Source organism: Protopterus annectens, chromosome 1.part1 (genome assembly GCF_019279795.1).
Source record: "Protopterus annectens isolate FY-2018-M chromosome 1.part1, PAN1.0, whole genome shotgun sequence".
Classification (NCBI taxonomy): Eukaryota; Metazoa; Chordata; order Ceratodontiformes; family Protopteridae; genus Protopterus; species Protopterus annectens.
Window position 1 is genome coordinate 1599896008 of NC_056726.1, and position 23542 is coordinate 1599919549.

General features: G+C 43.7%; 1 protein-coding gene across 1 annotated transcript in view; it reads left to right on the forward strand.

Annotated features, from left to right (window-relative positions):
• The window catches only part of SF3A3 (splicing factor 3a subunit 3), a 731641-nt gene that overhangs the window by 144091 nt on the left and 564008 nt on the right, over window positions 1-23542 (forward strand). The window contains exon 4 of the mRNA XM_044083506.1: window positions 1593-1698. Coding sequence (XP_043939441.1) covers window positions 1593-1698 — 106 coding nt within the window. The remainder of the gene's footprint in view (window positions 1-1592; window positions 1699-23542) is intronic.

Here is a 23542-nt window from a genome sequence, read left to right on the forward strand (position 1 = left end):
ACATCAACAAGCAAGGGGGAACTTGGTCTTATCCTCTGTGTCAAGCAGCTGTGACAGAGTCGCAGTGGGTGATCTCCAGCCCCTTTCTAGTGGCAACACACATTCCAGGGAAAATTCAGCGTACTAGCAGACAGACTCAGCAGGTCCATTTTGATGCCTTACAAATGGTCTCTCAACCAATTAGTGGTGGAAGAGGTTTTCCATTGTTGCGGCCAACCTTGTTGCGATCTCTTTGCAACTCCCCACAACAACAAATGCAGCCAGTACTTTGCCCCAATCTCCTCCTCAGTGGGAGTCACCGACAGATGCTGTAGTCCATGTTTGACCCTCCAGTCTCCTTTCTGCAATCAAAAATATAGTGGGCAGCCATATCAGATTTTCACTCAGGAGATGATGCTTCATGCTTGGCTGCTTCCAAGGTATGTGAGGCTTTTCTAAAGGGCACCTTCTTTCTCAGACATCCCGTGAAAGATCCCGTACCCCCTTGGGATTTAACAGTAATACTTCAAGGATTGACTCAAAAACCAGTTGAGCCTTCAACAAAAATTGATTTAAAATTTCTGTCTTTGAAAACCGCCTTTTTAGTTGCAATTACATCACAAAAAAGATTTCTTTCATCCAAATCCCCTTAAATTATTTTTCCACAAAGATAGAGTTACCTTACAGGACCAATCCTTCCTACTAGAAGTAGCCTCTGAATCGAACATAAATCAAACCATTCATTTACCTGTCTTCTTTCCTAAATTTTTGAATAAGGGAAAATATATGCTTCATCTCGTAGATGTACATAGACAACTACATTTCTATTTACATAGATCAATAGGTTTCAGAAAGACTGACTAGTCGTCTGTCCCATTTTTGCCATCTCTCCCTACTGAAACCACCTAAGGCTCATTCAGCTAGATCCATGGCCACTTCATCTGCATTCTGGTCTAGAACTTTCATTGATAACATTTGTGCAGCAGCCACTTAGTCTAATTCTCATACCTTTATTACTCATTACAAATTGAACATAATTTTAGAAGCAGTGCTGCTTTTGGTTCAGCAATTCTCCAGGATATCCTTCCATGAGGGCCACCCAAGATTCTCATATGTTAAAGAAGCATGAATAGGACAACAAGATACATGCATTTACCATAATTATGCATCTATGTTGTCCATTTTCATTCTTTCTCAACTCCTCTCTCACCTTCCCTCTTTCTGTCATCTTCTAGAGTGACCCTATAAACAATTTGGAAACTGTTGTTCCAGGTTTGAGCCCTAGTTCTGTTACTCTTCTCTTTCCCTTTTTATATTCCAAGATGTTTTTAGCAGCATGCTCGTTCGGAGGTATTGTGGACAGACAAGAGCATTATGAGTAGGAGGAGGAGGAGCTCGAGAGTTGTATATGAAAGTCTGTGGAATGTGGCAAAGTTGGATCCAAGATCGGATCTGTAACCCATACATTGAAGAAGAATGAAAATGGGCAACACAAAGGCATAGTTATGGTGAGTACATAACTTCAGTTTTCAGCTGTGGAAGTGTATTAAGGATATATGTATGTATATGCTTGGGTCTGATTAAATTCTAAACATCTTTTTGTTTTGTGGTAGCATGAGAAAAGATGAACTCAATGCCATTTCAGGACCAAATGAATTTGGAGAATTCTACAACAGGTTAAAGCACGTTAAAGAATTTCATAGAAAACACCCAAATGAGGTAAGTGCGTTTTTGTACGACATCAAGAAAGGGACTTACCGTATCTCTGAAGTGCATATTGCAGTGAAAGTCTTCACTTGTACAAAATGCTTATTTGATGTTCTGTTAAATGTACTTTGCTTTTACTTACCTGTAGTTTTATTTATTTATTTATTTATTTTTTTGCATAACTTGCTGTCTCTGCATATCCATCTGTACTTTGTCTTTATTTCCTCACTAGTGTTGACCATCCATCTCTGCTAGTCCTTCTGTTGACCCCATCATTCCCACTCTATTCTCTTCTGCAATGTTAGCATCCTAAATCACTACTTGGTCCTGTTTTTTCTAAGTGACTTTTCCATTTAGAGCTTTCATCATTTTTTTATAGAGACCTTCAAAACACAACTTCATTCTTACTTGTTTCTTTACAGGAAATGTAACTGCACTCTTCCACTCATGCCTCCCAAGCTGTGCTCCTCCTCTCCTGGCTAACATTCATACCTTCCTAATTTTTCTCATATACTTAGATTATAAATGTAACTAAACAGTAACATCCAGCCATTATGCTGTATGCCTGTCTTTCACTTGAAAATGTTTAATAGTTTTGCTGTCTTTATTGAATGATACCTGTTTTGACTTTAATACTACCTGTTGATTGCAATGCAAATATTTTTCTTGTAATTCTCAATATAATGTAACTTTGTATTGTGGAGCTTTTCTCCCAGGGCCTCCACTGAAAATGGGCTCTCGAGCCCAGTGGACCTCCCCGGTCACCAAACTGGAACAAATAAATAAATACAAGAGTTGAGAGACCAGTGAGCTGTTATCCGCAGCTAAGTTGGTTTTCTAGTGCTAGTTTAATCCTCCTGTTTGCTGGTAGGTGTGTTTTATCATTTAGCACCTAGCCCAACAATGAAGCTGTGTGTGTCTGCTAGCCAGTACTCCAGGGTGGAGTGTATACACTCCTTACCAATCCGCCTTGTCCTTTGCATGAGACTTTATCTAGCCGTACATTAGGTGAAGTTCAAGAAGCAAGATTTTAAATGTCACCTTCTACCAGATGAGTGACTGACCTCATCTGTCCACATCCATCCCTCTCTGACTAGCTTATTCAAGGTTTATGCCCATTATTCAAACACTGGTTGGTCAAGGAAGAAGTGGCGATGGTCCCTGTGTTCCATAAAGCTGACCTTGTCCTTTAATAAGATAGTAACTGTGGTACAGATGTCCTTCAAGGATGCATCTGCAGTCCTTACAAATGGGTTGTCCTGTCGTCAGGCAGCCCTTCGGTCGGCCGGATTCCAAAGTCTGGGTCTGGCTTCGGCTGGTGTCGCACTTCACCCGACATCATTGCGGCAGTTTTTCGGGTATAAAGGCATCAGCCGACGCCATTTTCCTCAGTCTTTCTTGCCGCGTGGCTCCCGAAGCAGAAGCTGTTCGCAAGTGCCGGTCGGTCAGATCCAGAGATTACTACTTCCGAATACTACTTCGAAGACTTCTATAAAGCTAAGTACCCCGTTGGGGACTCTTTCTTGCCTCAGCCAATGTCAGAGAAAGTTAATAATTGTTTATCTTGTGGGAAACAAATACCTTATAAAGATTTCCACTCCTATTGCATACATTGCTTAGACCCAGACCACGACGTAGCAGCTTATCTAGCCTGTGCTTCTTTTAACCGACGGACGCTTAGACGTCGCTCGGACTTTGCTGAACAGATTTTCGGCTCCGATTTTGCCTACATTATGCCGTCGGACCCTCCGACTACGCAAATAACCAAGAAACACAAAGAAAAGGACCGACACTCGCGGTCCGCGGTTTCGGCTGAAACCGCGGTTAAGCAATCCACGAGTGTCTCGGTTTCGGCCGAGCAAGCGGTTCTTTCTTCAGCAGAAAACTTGCCTTCTACCGAGGCCTCTTCTGTACTGGTAGAAACGGCTTCTGAAATCCAGCCTTCTGTTGCGATTTCACAGGATTTATCAGACACCATTCCACTTGATATTTCTACCCCTGCACGTGGAGCTGCTAGGCCTCCTCCAGCTATGTCTATTAAGGCCTTTGCCAGGGCTAAAGCAGCCAAAACTTCCAAACCTGTGCCTGCCAAGCCCCCCTCTCACAGGCCCAGCACCAGTTCCCATATGCTTTCTTTGGCACAGGATCTCATCACTTTAATTAGTGGATCCCAGTCTCATCCAGTCTGGGCCTCTCTCCTCCTCCAGAAAAGAGGCCTAGAGCAGAGCCCCCTGAACCACTAGCCACAGATGATTCTTCTGATGATTCAGATCATACAGACCCTCCTGAGGCTTCTTATTCTCCTTATGAAGACTCTGATGCTGAGGAGTCCATCCCTTCAGCCTCTCCTCCTGAGGAATTTTCCTTTGGGGAAACCTTGCATGCTATGAGGGAACAATTTCAGTGGCAGGGCCAAGATTTCTCAGACTCTAGAAAAAGGCTTAGGACCTTTCTACACTTACCACAGCATAGGCCCTTAGCTATTCCTCCAGTTCTATCTGTTGTTGATGATGCATTTAATGATGCTTGTACTACTCCTGATACTTTACCTCCGGCTCCTGCTAAACCTGATAGGTACTACAGGGTCCCGGACACTCATCACCACTTATATAAGGCCCCTTTTGCAGATCCAGAGACTGTCTCCCAGGGCCCTAAAGCTGTAGCAGCTACTACTTCTAAAAACCCCCTCCCCTCTGAAAGGGAATCCAGGTCCTTAGAGAGATGGGGTAAAAAAGTTTACACCTCTGCTACTTTGTCAGCTAGAGCTTTGAACTGCCAATTTCATATGATTCAATATCAAGAGTTTATGCTAGACCAGTTGACTAAAAAACTGTCCTCTGAAGAATCTTTAGATAAAAAGTATGTTCAAGAAATGTTACATAACATACAGCAGGTTAGTAACCATTCTTTAAAATGTGGCTATGATGCACTGGAGGCTTCCTTTAGATCAGCCATGACTGGCACAGTTATCAGGAGGCATGCATGGTTGAAAGAGCAGGCATTACCAGACCATGTCAAATCTAAGCTTTTGGATGCACATATGGACAAGGTCAATTTATTTGGTGCCCCCGCACAGCAGGTTCTGAAAAAGATGGAAGAGAAAGCAAAATCTGTGCAAACAGTAAAAGATTTCTTACAAGTTCAACCTCCAAGGTTTAGCAGGAATTGGCCCTCCAAGAATTGGTCCTTTCCAGACTCCTCTAAGGCACAAAGAGGCAGGAATAGGTGCTCTAGAGGCAGAAACCAATCCAGGGGTGCCTACAGGGGTCGCCAGTGGCAGGGTAACAACCAACGAGGCACGGATACAGCCACCACCACTACAACAGCTCAATCACAGTGACTTGGCGGTGACACCGCCTTCCAGGGAACAACTAGAAGCACCCTTAGGCGGAAAGCTAACATTATTTTCAAGAAACTGGCACTGCATTACAAGAGAAAAATGGATTTTGCAGACTATAGACAAAGGTTACAGGTTCCATTTCCATACATTACCAGGAAAGAAAGGAATGCCAAATCTACCACCTTCTCAAAGGGCAGAAGCTCTAAAACAAATATCTCAATTACTAAGAATGCGTGCTGTGGAAAAGGTACCATTGATGGAGCAAGGGAAGGGATTTTACTCCAGGCTCTTCCTGGTACCAAGAAAAGAAAACAAATGGAGGCCTATTCTAGATCTGTCCGCTCTGAACACATTCCTCATTGTTCCAAAATTCAAAATGCTGACCCTACAGCAGCTTCTTCCCATGCTGGGCAAGGAGTCTTGGCTGGTAACTCTAGATCTCAAGGAGGCATACCTGCACGTCCCCATAAGACCAATTTGCAGAAGATACCTCAGATTTCTTGCAGGATCAGAGCATTATCAATTCTCAGCATTGCCCTTTGGCTTATCTACTGCGCCCAGAGTGTTCACGAAATGCCTGGCATCAGTAATCGCACATTGCAGACTTCAGGGAATTCAAATCTATCCCTACCTGGACGACTGCCTGATACAAGCGGACAACAAAAGCAAATTAACAGAAGACTTACAAAGAGTCATCTACTTGCTACAAGCCCTGGGATACACAGTCAATACAAAAAAGTCAAGGCTGATTCCATCCCAAATAATAACCTTTCTGGGTGCAGAACTGGACACATCAAAACAAATGGCATTTCTAACTGCAGAAAAGAAAGAGCAACTTCCTCTCTATTTCTTGGCATTAACAAAGCAGAGCCATCTAACTGCAAGGAAAGTGTTACAAGCTCTAGGCTTCATGGCATCCTGCATAATTCTGGTCCCTCATGCAAGGCTTCATATGAGAAAGCTACAGTGGTACCTAAAGAATTTGTGGTCTCAACACAAGCACAGCTTGGAAACCAAAATTCCAATGATCCCATGCCTGAAGCAAGAGTTCTTATGGTGGGCTCAGGCCTGTCAAGCAAACACAGGACTGCCCTTCTGCAACAGTCAACCAAGACAAACTATCACGACAGATGCCTCAGACCTCGGTTGGGGGGCACACATGATGGACAAGTGCATTCAAGGCCTATGGACTCAAGACCAGCTACATCTGCACATAAATCTAAAAGAAATGATGGCAGTAAAATTGGCAATCCAGGCATTCAGACCTCTTCTTCACGAAGGCCAGCTGTTGATAAGGACAGACAACACCACAGTTATGTGGTACATCAACAAACAGGGAGGCACACACTCATACCCCCTATGCCGGCTGGCACTAGACCTATGGGATGTGGCTCTGAGCTACAACCTTCAGTTGCAGGCAATTTATGTACCAGGGAAGGAAAACATTCTAGCAGACATACTAAGCAGAACTACAACAGATGCCCACGAATGGATGCTGCACCCGGACATCTTCAAAGCCATCACAAGAGAATGGGGATTACCACAAATAGACTTGTTTGCATCCCCATACAATCACCAGTTGAAGAAATTCTGCACAAGGACTTTACCACCCACTTGCTTGGAAGGTGGACTCCCTATCCTTCAGTTGGAAAAGCCTGACAGCATACGCATTCCCACCACTTCCTTTGATGCACAAGGTGCTTCTCAAGATCAAAGAGGAACGTCCGAGGATCATTCTGATAGCCCCAGACTGGCCAAGACAACATTGGTACCCTCTGCTGAGGAGCATGTCCTGGGAACAAATATGGAAACTGCCCCTGATCCCATTACTGCTGACACAGAACAACTACAACATTCTGCATCCAAACCTAAAAACGCTGCAGCTAACTGCCTGGAACATTACATGACAGAAATTAACCCAAATTTATCCCAAAGGGTTAAGGACATAATCCTGGAGGCTCGTAGACCTTCAACACGAAAGAATTATGCAGCAAAATGGAAGATATCTCATCTGGAGTGCTGCAAAGGGCCAAGATGTGACACTGGTGAACATAGCCAACATCCTGGAGTACTTGGCCGAGCTCTACCACACAGGCCTGTCCTATTCCTCCATAAAGATACATGCATCAGCTATTTCAGCACAATACAGCTTGGATCCTCCTGTCTTCTCGCATCCTCTGCTCAGACAGTTTCTGAGGGGAATTAAAAATGTAAAACCTCCCAGGAAACCTCCTTTGCCAGCATGGGACTTGAACTTTGTGCTAGAAAAACTGACTCTACCTCCTTTCGAGCCAGCAGCTACAGCAGACTTGCAATACTTATCCTGGAAAACTGCCTTCCTGCTGGCAATAACTTCGGTAAGAAGGGTCTCTGAACTCCAAGCACTAATGGCAGTGCAACCCTTCCTGATCTTCCATCAAGATAGTGTCCATGAGAACAAATCCTACATTTATGCCTAAGGTGGTATCCAGAGTCTCTTTAAATCAGGCTATCCACCTTCCTACATTCTTCCCCAACCCACAGAACAGGGGAGAAAAGCTCTTACATACCTTGGATGTACACAGGCAATTACGCTACTACCTGGACAGGACAAAAAACAATAGAAAAACTGACCAGCTTCTGGTAGCTTATGCAACAGGAAAGGAAGGAAAACCAATTTCTAAACAGACAATCTCCAAATGGATAGGAAATTGCATTAGACTTTGTTACTCCTACCATGGAAAGAAAACTCCAGAGAACATCAGGCCTCACTCCACAAGGGCCACAGCCACTACCACAGCTTTCTTACGAGGAGTGGCTACCAAGGACATTATAGAGGCTGCTACTTGGACCTCCGTGCATACATTTGCCAAGCATTATAACTTACCTCTATACTCTAGATCCCGTGCTGGCTTTGCCACTGCTGTTTTGCAAGGGATCCTGACTACACCATAATCTATTCTCATTTCCTCCTCCCCTAGTTTAGCTATGGTATCCTACCCATTTGTAAGGACTGCAGATGCATGCTTGAAGGACGTAGTACAGTTTTGTACCTACCATAAATGTAGATGTCCGAGAGGAATGCATCTGCAGTCAGGATTACCCACCCCCCTTCCCCTCTGAGGTACTCCTAGGGTGTTTACCAATCTTCAGCTAGCTTGGGGGGGATCTATTATGGTGCATTTGTTTGTATATATGTACATACATGTTTATTTTGTGTGTTTGCTCTCTACTATTTGGAAACTTTGGCATTTATCCAAATTTAGCCTACCAAGAGGGCACCTGGCATCTGGGGCAAGAAACTCTGAGGAAAATGGCGTCGGCTGATGCCTTTATACCCGAAAAACTGCCGCAATGACGTCGGGTGAAGTGCGACACCAGCCGAAGCCAGACCCAGACTTTGGAATCCGGCCGACCGAAGGGCTGCCTGACGACAGGACAACCCATTTGTAAGGACTGCAGATGCATTCCTCTTGGACATCTACATTTATGGTAGGTACAAAACTGTACTTTCTTTATACTAGGACCTTGGAATGCAACATTCTCACTCTGTTGTGTGACATATTTTCATTTTTATTTTTATTTTTTCTGCATGTTGTCAAGAAGTTAGACAGAATATATGTGTGTGAATGAGAGGGAGGATAGAGGAATGGTGAGGATGCAGGGAGTAGAGGTGGCGAAGGTGGATGAGTTTAAGTACTTGGGATCAACAGTTCAGAGTAATGGTGAATGTGGAAGAGAGGTGAAGAAGAGAGCACAGGCAGGATGGAGTGGGTGGAGAAGAGTGTCAGGAGTGATTTGTGACAGACGAGTACCAGTAAGAGTGAAAGGGAAGGTCTGCAAGAGGGTAGTGAGACCAGCTATGTTATATGGGTTGGAGACGGTGGCATTGACAAAAAGGCAGGAGTCAGAGCTTGACGTGGCAGAGTTGAAGATGTTAAGATTTGCACTGGGTGTGACGAGGATGGACAGGATTAGGAATGAGTATATTAGAGCGTCAGCCCAGGTTGGAAGGTTTGGAGACAAAGCCAGAGGGGCAAGATTACGTTGGTTTGGACATCTTCTGAGGAGGGATGCAGAGTATATTGGGAAAAAGATGCTAAGGATGAAGCTGCACGTAACAGGAAAAGAGGAAGGCCTAAGATAAGGTTTATGGATGTGGTGAGAGAGGGCATGCAGGTGGTTAAACGTGACAGAGCAAGATGCAGAGGACAGGAAGAAATGGAAACAGTTGATCTGCTGTGGCGACCCCTAACGGGAGCAGCCGAAAGAACAAGAAGAAGATCAAAAAGTTGAGATACTATTTTGTGTTCCTTTGTCAGTGTTTTCAGCTAGAGAGTGGATGCATTCTGCATCCCAGCACACTTCCAGAGAAGGAGCTTGAAGACCTCTGGTGTGGCTTTGAGTCACAGGGGGCTATTATCAGATGGTCCACTAGGGCTTTAGTGCCAGGGTAAGAAAAAAATCTAAAGATTAAACACCTCTGATACAGCTTATATCCTTGTTTTATGGTGGGGTGGAATTGGCCAGTGCCTCAGGGGGGAGAGTTAGATCCGTGGAAGTTAACTGGCAGGCAGGCATCCCAAAAAAGTCAGAACTCCAGCAACGAATATACTTTAACATTTATATTTTTGACAACTTCCTAACATAACTGTAATTTGTAGTGGCATCTTACAAGAGCATTGAAACATTCTTTACATTAAGTGAATGAAACACTTGGTAGATTACCTAACTTCTTTGTTAAATTACTATTACTTTAGATTTAGCATCACTTTTTAGATTATTATTAAGGTTTAACATTACTTCATGTGGTCCTGAGCTTTCCACCATATTGCTCGATATATGCACAATCTAGTTGGTGGGAAGCGGTGCTCAGTGGGATGAATGAATGTAGATGGGGTTTGGTCAGCAAGAATAAATTGAAGGCCAACACTTCTCTTCAGCAAATGTGAACAAAATTCTAGGTTAGATAGTTTGTTTTAACTGGTTTACCTTCATAAGTGCATTATGCATTTGGGCGAATCCACTATGTGCGAAAGGAGGTTTCCAAATTGGCAATACCTCGAACAGAAATTGTCCGAATGTGCAATGAGTGAATGCACATTGGCATTCGCTCATTGCAGATTCGACATTGTGGGTGCGGAGTGCACTCTAGCAGGGATCAGGAAATGAACCCTTACCCCACTGTAGTGCGATCTCGGAGTTGGTATATTAAAGTAGGGGGTGTGGAGGGCGCATGGGGGCTTGCCCCCCTGCATTGCGATGTGTCTTCGACACTGTAGTTCAAAAATCAGCGAATCTTCTGTTCGATTTGCTGATTTTCGAACTACGGAGACTTTCACAGTTTAAAATTTGTGCTTTTGGTTCTCACAAAAGCGCGAGCGATATTGTCATTTCCGACAATATGAAGGTAAACCGTTTTAACTACATGACTAGACTGTTCTTAATGGCATGCTTATGCTATGTATTTTATGTGGTCAAGACCACCAGCATGCCATGTATTTTATGTAGTGAAGACCACCAGAAATGTATCTTCTGTCATAGTGAAGTACTAGTCTGACATGAGAATTTTGAACACTTTGCATAAGCATATTACGGGTTTATCTTCTGTATGTACTTTCAGCTTTTTAAGTATTGAAAGACTGTTCTATATACGGATTGTCACCTTATTTCATGACAGGATTCCTAGTTTAATTGATGTATTGCAATGTAAAATATATCTTTAAATGAGGTAATTCAGTCATATCTCATTTTCATTTTAGTTAATAGGCTGTATAAAATATTAAGTGGCAGTTATTTTGGGCTTACTATTAAAATTGTGAACGGAGATGCTCCGCAGATGGAAAACTCAAAACACAGATGTTTGGATTTCCATCATGCTGAGCATCTCCATGTTGAAAGTTCATATCAGTGAATGCACTGTGCATTCATTGATATGAACTCAAAGTACTGTACAGAGATCGTGGTACAGTGCGGTTTGGGAAATTCATCCCGTTCCTCATTGTAGTGCGGTCTTGGAGTTGGAATATATAGCAAGCAGGGTGTGTGTGTGTGAGTGGGTGGGTGTGTGGACAGCCCCCCCCCCCCACGGGGGGGCAGGGAGGTTCATAGGTTAATACTAGGGAGGTTCATAGGTTAATACTAGGCTATCGGCCCTAGGGCCTATACAAGCCTAGCCATAACAATTCCCTGGATATTTCTTCCCAAAATATTTACTTCCCTGGACCCCTATCTAGCAGGACGACTGACATGATCCCCGTGGTGAATTTCCCGTCTCCCATCCAGTCATCAACGTTCCTTTTGAAGAGGGCCAAAGAGGCGCTCTGCTTGACATGTATGGGCAGTCTATTCCAGAGTATGGGGAGTCTCTGGGTCAGTAACCTTTCCCTCCAGCATGTGCTATTCGTTGTGATGAAAAGGGTTTAGTTTTTTTAAGACGGTCAGCATAGGGCATCTGCTTTAGGCCTGAGATTCTTTTAGTGAGGTATTTCTCCAGCCTTTCCAGCTGTTGCAGATTTCTTGTGAGGTACATACCAAATGGGGCATTGTACTGTATACTGGGTCTAATGAGAGATGAGTACAGTGGGACAATGACCTCCTTTTTTCTGGATGAAAAGCCCTTAGTGATGAGGTGTGTCCCATAGAAGGATTTCCTGACTGTTGTGGTGATGTGGTTATTGAAGGTGAGACCACTGTCCACCTGTGTCCCTAAGTCTCTCGTCACACTTTCAGTGTTTAGTGTATTCCCATATATGTGGTAATTCATGGGTACATGTTTTTTCCCAAAGGGGATAACTATACATTTCATGGCATTAAGCTTCAGCCCATAGCTCTGGCACCAAGCATCTGTTTCTGTAAGGCTCTTTTGTAGAATATCCACATCATTTGGGGAGTCACTAATGGCTCCCAGTTTGCAGTAATCTACGAACTTTGTTAGCCAGAGTACATTAGTGTTGGCCTGTACTTCAGAGAAGTAGATGCCAAACAAGAGCGGTCCCAGGACTGAACCCTGAGGTACTCCACTTGTCACTTGTCTGGAACTGGATTTGGAGTCTGCTACTTTTACAGTCTGGTTTCTGTCAGTAAGCCAGTTGGCAACCCATCGTGACATAGGGATTTATGCCCAGCTTAGTAAGTTTATCTATGATTCCAGATTGGGGGATGGTGTCCGAAGGCCTTGGCGAGGTCCAGATAGGCGGTCCGCCTTACCCTCGTACACAGCTCTGGAGACTGATTCGAAGAAGTCGATCAGGTTCGGGAGACAAGATCGGCCCTTCACAAACCCAAACTGGGTGGGGGTCCAGTGTTTGAAGGTTGCCAGTGTTTTTGTTTATAAGTTCCATGATAATGCGTTCAATGCCCTTGCAGATCAGGCTCATCAGACTGATGGGATGGTAGTTCCCGGGATCCAAGGTGGATCCCCCCTTGTGGGTGGCAAGAACATGTGTGAGGTGTAGGAGTTTAGCTTGCCTGCACTCCTACACAGATATCACGTGGTATGTTAGATTTTATTGTTGAATCTGCTGAATTTGTTCAGCTGGTTCGATATTGATTTGTTGACTGTGTTTTTTTGGGGGGGTTTTCGTAGTTCTTATTCAGTGTTCTGAGCAGGAATTATTTTGTCCCGCACCATTTTTATAGTAAACCATTATTTTGTATCTGTTTTCCTTATATTTAATGGGTAATTTAAAAAAAAGTGTTCGTTAAAGCTTTGTGGTATTGTTTCAAAGTAAAATACTTACTTTTTTTCTGAATTTATAGGCTTTTCAGTAAAGAACTGATAATCTATTTAAATACAGAGTAATATGAAATAATTAATTTTGTTTTGACATGTTGTATTGTGTGATACATAAATACTTGTTTCATTCATAAGATTTGTGTTCATAAAAATATAGGTTCTTAAGTACTAGGTTAGCTTCCCTTGAGGGACATTTTAAGCCTAGCCAGTTTCCCTTTTTGTGTTGAAGTAGCCTATCCTGTTTGGCTATAGACTGGCCTTACCCATCCCATGGTTGATAATTATGTTTTAGGATCATGCCATAGATAATTTGAGGAGACCCATGCATGGGATAAAACATTTAGACGTTGACTGCATCCATTAGTAGTACAGGGGGCAGTCCTGAGGTAAATTTTCAGTTTCCCATCCATAGATCTAAGTTGTGCTTGAATATTGACAGGGATGAAATTTGTTTTATGTGGATGGGGAATCTGTTCCACAGCAGTGGTATCCTCTGCAAAATATATCTGTCCCTCCAAACTATACGATAATGCAGAAGAGGTTTAGATCCCTAGACTGAGTATTTCTGATGCCATTAAACTTGCTGATGTGCAGTAAATCATTCAGTAATGGGTCGGAGGATTCCTTGTACGCCAGACACAGGTCATCTCTTAATGGTCTGTAGGATACAGAGTATAGTGACAGGGCTCTGAGTTAGTTCATGAAGGACATGTTATTTAGGCATTGTATGCTTTTAGTAAGGTATCTCTGTGGGCATTCTAGTTGTTACATATGTCTGGACAGATGCATGCCAAAGGGGGCATTATACTCAATGACTGACCTAATAAGAGCTGAGTGAAGGGGGACAGTGACATTCCTAGATCTAGACACAATCACTTTGTTTTATATCAAATTGAAATAAATAAATAAATAAATAAATAAGTTGTGCGGTGTAGGACTACATGGTCAAAAGTTAGGTCACTCTCCACATAAGATCCCAAACGGCTTTTCAGGTCTTAAGAGAGTATTGACAACGTGGTAGTTCCATGGAGAAGACTTCCCAAAGGGTGCAATGATGTATTTTTTGGCATTTAGTTTCAGACCATAATTTTGACACCAGTTATTTATATGAGATAAATATAAATGTTTAAATACATTTACATTTATTTACTTTTATGATATGAGGAGATTTCAGAATGTGCTGTGATGGTATAATTTGTTCCATTTCTTATGGAAGCTTGGAAATGCCAAAGTCACTAAAGTTTTGCTAATTTTTTAGATTTTTTGTTTATTTTGCTGCCTTTGCATATCAGTCTGTACTTTAAATCTATTTTGGAAAAGCAAGTTTAGGTAACTCACAGGGAATGTCATTTTTAGAGATTTGAGATTTAAGGGTAATAACTGCAGAAGGAAACCCTTTAAATTGGGAGAAAAAATGTAAAAAGGGAGTATTTTCCTTTGAAACAATTCTAAGAAGATTTAATGATGATTTTTAAATTTCTCATTAAATATAAAGCACACAGATATAAAATAGCTGCCACTTAATATTTTTATAGCCTCTGTAACCAAAAAGAAAATGGTATATGCAGCACTCCAGAGCTGTACTGCATTTTTGGTAGACAAGACCACTCAGATCTAGGTGAGGATGCGCTTGGTCTGGAGAAGGTTTCTTTTCATGATGTAGAATAAAAGGAGCCATGTTGCTGGAAAAATAGACATGTTTGAAGAAATTAACCATGTAGAAGAAAAGTTTGATTCTACAAATTTAAATATTTACTCTAGAAGAGAAAGCTTCAGCCATCATGCCCAAAGCCTGTCTAGTGTCTGGAGGGTGAGGACCTAAGTGTTTCGAAAAGCCATCTTCAAGAGACATTAAAATTGAGTGTTTTAGGTGGCTGAAATGATATTGCATGCATATTAACTTGGCCTTAAGGGGCTGAACCATTCCATAACATTTGTGATGTTCATCGTGTTTCACTGCTGCAGTCATTACACTTGGGGTTATCCTGCTGTCAGGCGGTCCCGCAGTCGGCCAGAGTTCCAAAGTCTTGGTCCGGCGTCCGTTGCTGTCGCCTCCTCCCTGACGTCAGTGCATCAGGGGTATATAAGAAGCAGCCAACGCCATTTTCTTCAGTCTTTCTTGCCGCGCGGTGCCCGAAGCAAAAGCAGTTCGCAAGTGCCGGTCGGACGACTCCTGAGATATCAAACTCGATTTTCAGAACCAAAGTCTTCAATAAAGCTAAGTACCCCGTTGGGGAAACTTTTTTTTGCCTCAGACTGATGTCAGTAAAAGTTAATAATTGTATTTCTTGTGGGAAGCAAATACCTCATAAGGATTTTCATTCTTACTGTATTCCATGCCTAGGCCCAGATCACGACGTCACTAGTTGCTGGTTTTGTGCTAGATTTAACAAACGCACTATTAAACATCGGTTTGATTTTGCTCGCCATTACTTTGGCCGAAGGTTTAATTATACCATGCCGTCGGAACAACCAACGACCGGAATTCACAAAAAATGCAAAGATAAGGATAAGGACAGGCTTCCGAGGCCCAAAACTGACGACAAAGCCTCTTCTAGGCCAGTCGCCGGTTCACCGGTTCTCAGTGAGGCGCTTTCGCAGCCCCTGACACCCGCTACCTCAGAACCGCAGGCCGCGACCAATTCCCACATGGAATTGCCTAGGCCTCTGGATACTCAAGATGTTGGGCCTACGGTGACTAACCCTTCAGATGGGTCGGAAGCCGCTGAGCAGGCATCTGCTTCTGAGGGTGTTTTCAGACCTTCACAATTTACCATTGCATCTACAGCCAAGTCTAAAACTACATTAAAAACAGAGGCAAGTACAGCATTCACCTGGACAGGCCTCTATGTCTAAAAAGCAGATGCTCAAAATGGCCGAAGACTTAATTACTCTGATCAGGGGTTCCCATCCCCCTCCTGATAAAAGGCCTAGGCAGGATACAGACTATGATTCCTCTGACCAGGTTTCAATATATTCTGATTCCTCTTCAGACCAGGGATACTCTTTACCCCAATATGAGGACTCTGATGCTGAAGAATCAATTCCTTCAGCCTCTCCTCCTGAGGATTACTCTTTTGGGGAAACTTTACATACCATGAGGGAGCATTTCCATTGGGAGGGCCAGGATTACTCAGAATCCAAGAAAAGGCTCAGAGACTTTCTTTTATTGCCTCAACACAGGCCCCTTGCTATTCTGCCAGTGCTGGATATTGTGGACGATGTGTTCTCTGAATCCAGTTTAAATCCAGATTCTTTACCTCCTGCTCCAGTCAAGCCAGACAGGTACTACAGAGTCCCTGACGCTCACAAATTTTCTTTATAAAAACCCTGCTGCTGACCCAGAAACTATTTCCCAGGGTCCCAAAAGGGTAAAGGCCTCCACGGCTAAAAATCCAGTTCCCTCGGACAGGGATTTTAGAGCATTAGACAGATGGGGGAAGAAAGTTTACACTTCTGCAACTTTAGCAGTGAGGGCTTTAAACTGCCAGTTTCACATGCTTAAATATCAACAATATTTACTGTCTCAGTTAAAACAGAAAATGAGTACAAGTGCAGAACAACCTGATTTTAAGGAAATGCAGGATTTATTGCATGCAGCTGAACAAGTGGGAAAGCATACTTTGCAATGTGGTTTTGATTCATTAGAAGCTTCTTGTTAGAGCAGCAGTTACAGGATCTGTGATTCGAAGGCATGCTTGGTTAAAGGAACAAAGCTTACCAGATCATGTTAAGGCAAAATTATTAGATGCTCCTTTACAGCAAGATATTTTATTTGGTGTTAAGGCAGAAGAGGTACTAAAGAAAATGGAGGATAAGGCAAAATCTATGCAAACAGTGAAGGATTTCTTACAGGTACAGCCACCAAGATTTAGCAGGAATTGGCCTACAAAAAATTGGTCCTTTCCAGTGTCAGACAGGCCACAAAGAGGCAGATACAGACGCCCAAGAGGCAGATCTCCGCCCCAGGGCTCTTACAGACCACGACAGTGGGGTGCTTCAATCCCAAAAGGAGGTGAGGACAAGTCACAACCTCACAGGAAACAGTCCCAATGACTTCTCCCTTCCAATGCCAAACTCTTCCCTTTTGGCAGCTCCCTTAGGGGGAAAACTAGCACTTTTTCCACAAAACTGGCAAGCAATCACCCAAGACAAATGGGTGCTGAATATTGTGTCTCAAGGCTACAGGTTCCACTTTCACACTTTCCCAAGGCTAAAAGGAATGCCAGACCTGCCACAAAATCAATGGGCAGAGGCACAAAAACAAATTACAGCCCTCATGGACATGACAACTATTCACAAAGTACCACAGCAGGAACAAGGACCAGGATTTTACTCAAGACTCTTCCTGGTCCCCAAAAAGGACAAAGCCTGGAGACCCATACTAGACCTTTCCACTCTAAATACTTACCTGGATGTTCCAAAATTCAAAATGTTGACACTACAGCAGCTCCTTCCCATGTTGGGCAAGAAAGCTTGGCTTGTTACTTTGGACCTCAAAGAGGCATACCTGCATGTCCCTATCAGACAAAATTGCAGAAGATACCTCAGATTCATAGCTGGTTCAATGTACTACCAATTCTCTGCACTGCCCTTTGGCTTATCTACTGCGCCCCGGGTCTTCACAAAGTGCCTGGCACCAGTAATTGCATTTTGCAGACAAAAAGGAATTCAAATATATCCATACCTGGACGACTGCCTTATTCAAGCGGAGAGCAAGGACATTCTTCTAAAGCATCTGGCATTTGTAAAAAAGTTGTTGAGTTGCCTAGGGTACACAGTAAACGAAAAGAAGTCAAAACTAGTGCCCTCACAAGAGATAATATTCCTGGGTGCCAGCTTAAATACAACGGCCCAGATGGCTTATCTCACGCCAGACAAACAAGGACAACTGACTCAGTATTTTCAATTGATGGCAACAAAGTCCCAACTCCCTGCAAGAAAAATTCTGCAGGCCTTGGGATTCATGGCATCCTGCATACTACTAATTCCATATGCCAGACTGCATATGAGGAAGTTTTAATAGTACCTAAAAAGTGTTTGGACTCAACACTCTCACAGCTTGGAAACAGTAATACCACTAATTCCCTGCCTACAACAGGAGTTTCGATGGTGGGCACAGGCATGTCACCTCAACAAGGGTCAGCCATTCACTCTTCCCACAGCCAGGCAGACTTTAACAACAGATGCTTGGGGTTACGCCTGGGGAGCACACATGGCAGGAAAATGTATTCAGGGCAAATGGAACACAGACCAAATGCATCTTCACATCAATCAAAAAGAGATGTTGGCTGTACAAAATGCCTTAACAGCTTTCAAGGACCTTCTGCATCCAGAACAATTATTATTAAAGACAGACAACACCACAGTAATGTTGTACATTAACAAGCAAGGGGGCACTCATTCTTACCCCCTATGCAGACAAGCCATGACCTTGTGGAACACAGCTCTAACGTATCAAGTTCATCTGCAAGCACAATTCCTGCCAGGAAAGAAAAATACTCTGGCAGACGACGACTTAAGCAGAAACATCATGGAGCCTCACGAGTGGAAATTAAATCCACAAGTTTTCAGCATGATAATGCAAAAATGGGGGGACATAGATCTCTTTGCCTCCCCACTGAATTGCCAACTACAAAAATACTGCACAAGGACTTATCACATACAAGCATGGAAAGTGGATGCTCTTTCGTTCATCTGGAAAAGCCTAAACGTTTATGCCTTCCCACCTCTGCCTCTCCTTTCAAAGGTACTCCTAAAAGCCCAACAAGAAAAACCACAGATGATTCTGATTGCTCCAGACTGGCCACGCCAACATTGGTACCCAATTTTAAAGAACTTAGCTCAAGGCCTGCCTCAAATTCCACACCTTCTGACTCGACAAAACAATCCGATCCTGCACAGTCAGCTCAAAACCTTATCCCTGGCTGCATGGCAGATTCATTAGCCAAACAGACAACACCTCTCTCTAAAGCTGTTATGGATGTCATTTTGGAGGCCAGGAGGCCTAGCACCAGGAAATCTTATTCAGAAAAGTGGAAGAGATTCTGTGCTTGGAACCAGACTCAAAGCCTTGACCCTCTTGTCCCTAACATTCCTCAGATACTGCAATACTTAACTGAGATGCTGGACAAAGGACTATCCTTCTCATCCATTAAGATCCACGCTTCTGCCATCTCGGCTTATTACAACACAGATCCTCCTATTTTCTCTCATCCATTGCTAAAGCAGTACCTCAGAGGGGCTAAAAACATAAGACCGCCCCGGAGAGCTCCAACACCTACTTGGGACCTCAATTTTGTCTTGGAAAAACTCACTTTACCTCCTTTTGAGCCGGCCAATTCAGCAGAATTAAAATATATATCATGGAAAACTGCTCTGCTGCTGGCAATAACCTCAGCACGAAGAGTCTCAGAACTGCAGGCACTAATGGCAGTGGAGCCTTTCATCATTTTCCACCAAGACAGGGTCCTTAAGAACAAACCCTTCATTTATGCCTAAGGTGGTATCCAGTGTGGCTCTTAACCAAACTATTCACTTGCCAACTTTTTATCCAAATCCCCAGAATAAAGGGGAGAGAATTCTACATTCCTTGGACATGCAGGCAATCACGCTTCTACTGGGACAAAACAAAAGCTTTCAGAAAAACTGAACAATTGTTTGTATCATGTGCTGCAAGATCACAAGGAAAGGCCATTTCAAAGCAGACCATTTCAAAGTGGATAGGACACTGTATCCGGTTCTGCTACACACAGCATGGGAAACCTGTACCATCTAACATTAGACCACATTCTACCAGGGCAACTGCAACATGTTCATCGTGCATACAGCTGCAGTCATCACACTTGGGTTATCCCGCCGTCAGGCGGGTCCTCGGTCGGCCGAATTCCAAAGTCTAGGTCCGGCGTCGGTTGTCGTCACTTCTTCCCTGATGTCAGTGCGGCAGGGGTATAAAAAAGGCAGCCGACGCCATTTTCTTCAGTCTTTCTTGCCGCGCGGTGCCCGAAGCAGAAGCAGTTCGCAAGTGCCGGTCGGCCAGCTCCTGAGATTTACTAAAAGTATTTCAGCCGAAGTCTTCTTTAAAGCTAAGTACCCCGTTGGGGAAACTTTTCTTGCCTCAGACCGATGTCAGACAAAGTTAATAATTGCATTTCTTGTGGGAAGCAAATACCGCATAAGGATTTTCACTCTTACTGTATACCTTGCTTAGGGCCAGACCACGACGTCTCGGCCTGCTGTTTTTGTGCTAGGTTTAACAAGCCCACTATTAAGCGCCGGGCGAAGTTTGCCCTTCATTATTTTGGCAAAAAAATGAATTATATCATGTCGTCGGATATACCGACGCCAGTTTTAGGCAAAAAACACAAGGATAAGGACAGACATCCAAGGCCTGCACCGAGTACTGAGATCACGCTAAGGCCGACTACCGGTTCTCAGCGAGGCGCCTACGCAGCCCCTGACTACCGATGAAACTATTTTACCGGCGACTTCAGTACCCGAGGTCGCAGGTCCCTCTGTCTCCATTCCCACTACAGATACCGACGCCACTCTTGGCGGAGAAACAGAGAGTTTAGCGAGGCCTGCCATTTCTGAAGGCGTTTCAGGCCCACCACCTTCTCTATTAAATCATTCACCAAATCTAAAGCTCCAATGAAAATTAAAAAACAGGGTCCTCAGACCCCCTCTCAAGGCCCCATGCCTAAAAAAACAAATGCTTAAAATGGCTGAGGATTTGATTACACTCATCAGGGGTTCTCAACCCCCCTCAGACAAAAGACTCAGGTTGGAGGAAGACTATCCTTCCTCAGGCCAGGCTTCTATTACCTCAGACCTTTGAGGACCAGGATTACGCCTATTCCCCATTTGAAGACTCTGATGCTGAGGAGTCTATTCCCTCGGTCTCCCCCCTTGAGGACTACTCTTTTGGGGAAACCCTACATACATTGAGAGAGCACTTCCACTGGGAAGGCCAAGATTACTCAGATTCCAAGAAAAGGCTCAGTGAATTTCTGCTGCTTCCCCAGCATAGGCCCCTGGCTATTCCTCCTGTCTTAGATATTTTGGATGATGTGTACGCAGAAGCCAGTCTTAATCCAGACTCTTTACCTCCTGCCCCTGTTAAACCAGACAGATATTACCGGGTTCCTGATTCTCACCAGTTCCTTTATAAAAGCCCTACTGCTGACCCAGAAACTATTTCTCAGGGTTCCAAGGGGATTAAGGCCTCTACTGCTATAAACCCTTTACCTTCAGAGAGAGATTTCAGAGCATTAGAAAGGTGGGGGAAAAAGGTGTATACATCAGCCACTTTAACCATGAGGGCATTAAACTGTCAATTTCATATGTTAAAGTACCAGCAGTTCTTGCTATCTTAGCTGAAAAGCAAAATGACACAAACAGGACAACCAGATTTGAAAGAGTTGCAGGATTTGTTGCATGGAGCAGAACAAGTGGGGAAACATACCTTACAGTGTGGTTTTGATGCTTTAGAGGCCTCATGTAGAGCTGCTGTCACGGGGTCTGTCATACGTAGACACGCTTGGCTCAAAGAGTAAACCTTACCAGATCATGTCAAAGCAAAGTTATTAGATGCACCACTACAAAAAGATGTATTGTTCGGTGTTAAAGCTGAGGAGGTACTAAAGAAAATGGAGGAAAAAGCGAAATCTATGCAAACAGTTAAAGATTTCTTGCAGGTGCAGCCTCCACGCTTCAGCAGAAACTGGCTTTCAAAAAATTGGTCCTTTCCAGCCACGGACAGACCCCAAAGGGGTAGATACAGACGCCCAAGGGGTAGAGGACAACCTCAAGGATCTTACAGAGCTAGGCAGTGGCAAACACCAGCCCCAAGAGGTGAAGAAGATAGACCACAGTCATTTAGAAAACAGACGCAATGACTTCCCCCTATGCCTGCCAAACAAAGCTATAATGGCAGCACCTTTGGGCGGAAAACTGGCCTTATTTTCAAAAAACTGGCACATTGTTACAAAGGACAAATGGATTCTGGATATTATAGACAGAGGCTACAGGTTCCACTTTCACACCCTTCCAAGAATGAGAGGCATGCCAAACCTGCCACAAAATCAATGGGCAGAGGCACAAAAACAAATTTCCGCTCTCATGGATATGAAAGCAATTCAAGAGGTACCTGCCAAAGAACAAGTTCAAGGTTTTTATTCAAGACTATTTCTGGTACCAAGGAAGGGCAAAGACTGGAGACCCATCTTAGACCTATCTATTCTAAACACATATCTAGAGGTACCAAAATTCAAGATGCTCACATTACAGCAGCTTCTTCCCATGCTGGGCAAGGAGTCGTGGCTGGTAACGTTGGACCTCAAGGAGGCATACCTGCATGTCCCTCTCAGACAAGATTGCAGAAGATACCTCAGATTTCTTGCAGGTTCAACCCATTATCAATTCTCTGCATTGCCCTTTGGCTTATCTACTGTGCCCAGAGGTTTACGAAATGCCTGGCATCAGTAATTGCTTTCTGCAGACAATGAGGAATACAAATCTACCCATATCTGGACGACTGCCTGATCCAAGCGGACAGCAAGGACATTCTATTGCAGCATCTGGCATTTGTAATAAAACTGTTAAACTGCCTGGGGTACACAGTGAACAAAAAGAAATCAAAACTAATGCCCTCTCAACAAATAATTTTCCTGGGTGCCAGCTTAAATACAACGGCCCAGATGGCTTACCTCATGCCAGACAAACAAGGGCAACTGTCTCAATACTTCAACAAAATGGCAACTTTAACCAGGCTAACTGCAAGGAAAATCCTGCAGGCTCTGGGGTTCATGGCATCTTGCATCCTGCTAATACCATTTTCAAAGCTGCATATGAGGAAACTACAATGGTACCTAAAAAACTTATGGTCTCAACACAGCCACAGCTTGGAAACAATTTTACCACTCATTCCATGCCTTCAAAAGGAATTTTTGTGGTGGGCTCAAGCATGCCAAAGAAACACGGGTCTCCCTTTCTGTATACCACAAGCAAGTCAAATCATCACAACAGATGCCTCAGACTACGCCTGGGGAGCACACATGGCAGATCAGTGCATCCAGGGAAAATGGTCCCAAAAACAGATTCACCTACACATCAACCAAAAGGAGATGCTAGCTGTGCAAAATGCTCTTATGACCTTCAAGGATCTACTGCATTCGGGCCAGCTATTAATAAGGACAGACAACACCACAGTCATGTGGTACATAAACAAACAGGGAGGGACGCATTCATACCCCCTGTGCAGGCAAGCTATGACCCTGTGGAACACAGCATTGGAATTACAAGTTCAACTACAGGCACAATTCCTGCCAGGGAAGGAAAACACACTGGCAGACAACTTAAGCAGAAATATGACAGACCCACACGAATGGAAGTTGCATCCTCAAGTCTTCTCAAAGATAACTCAAGCATGGGGACAGCCAGACATAGATCTATTTGCTACCCACAGAAATTACCAGTTGGAAAAATTCTGCTCAAGGACCTATCATCCACAGGCCTGGAAAGTGGACGCACTCTCTTTCAATTGGACAGCATTGACAGTCTATGCCTTCCCGCCTCTACCTCTACTGACCAAAATCCTATTAAAAACCAGAGCAGAGAGGCCACAAATGATTCTCATTGCTCCAGACTGGCCACGACAGCACTGGTACCCTCTCCTAAAGAGCCTGTCACACTCACCACCATTGATCCTACCTCAAGTTCCTCTTCTGTTGTCCCAGCACAACAAGACCCTTCACAGCCAGCTCAGAACTCTAAATCTAGCTGCATGGAAAATACCTTAA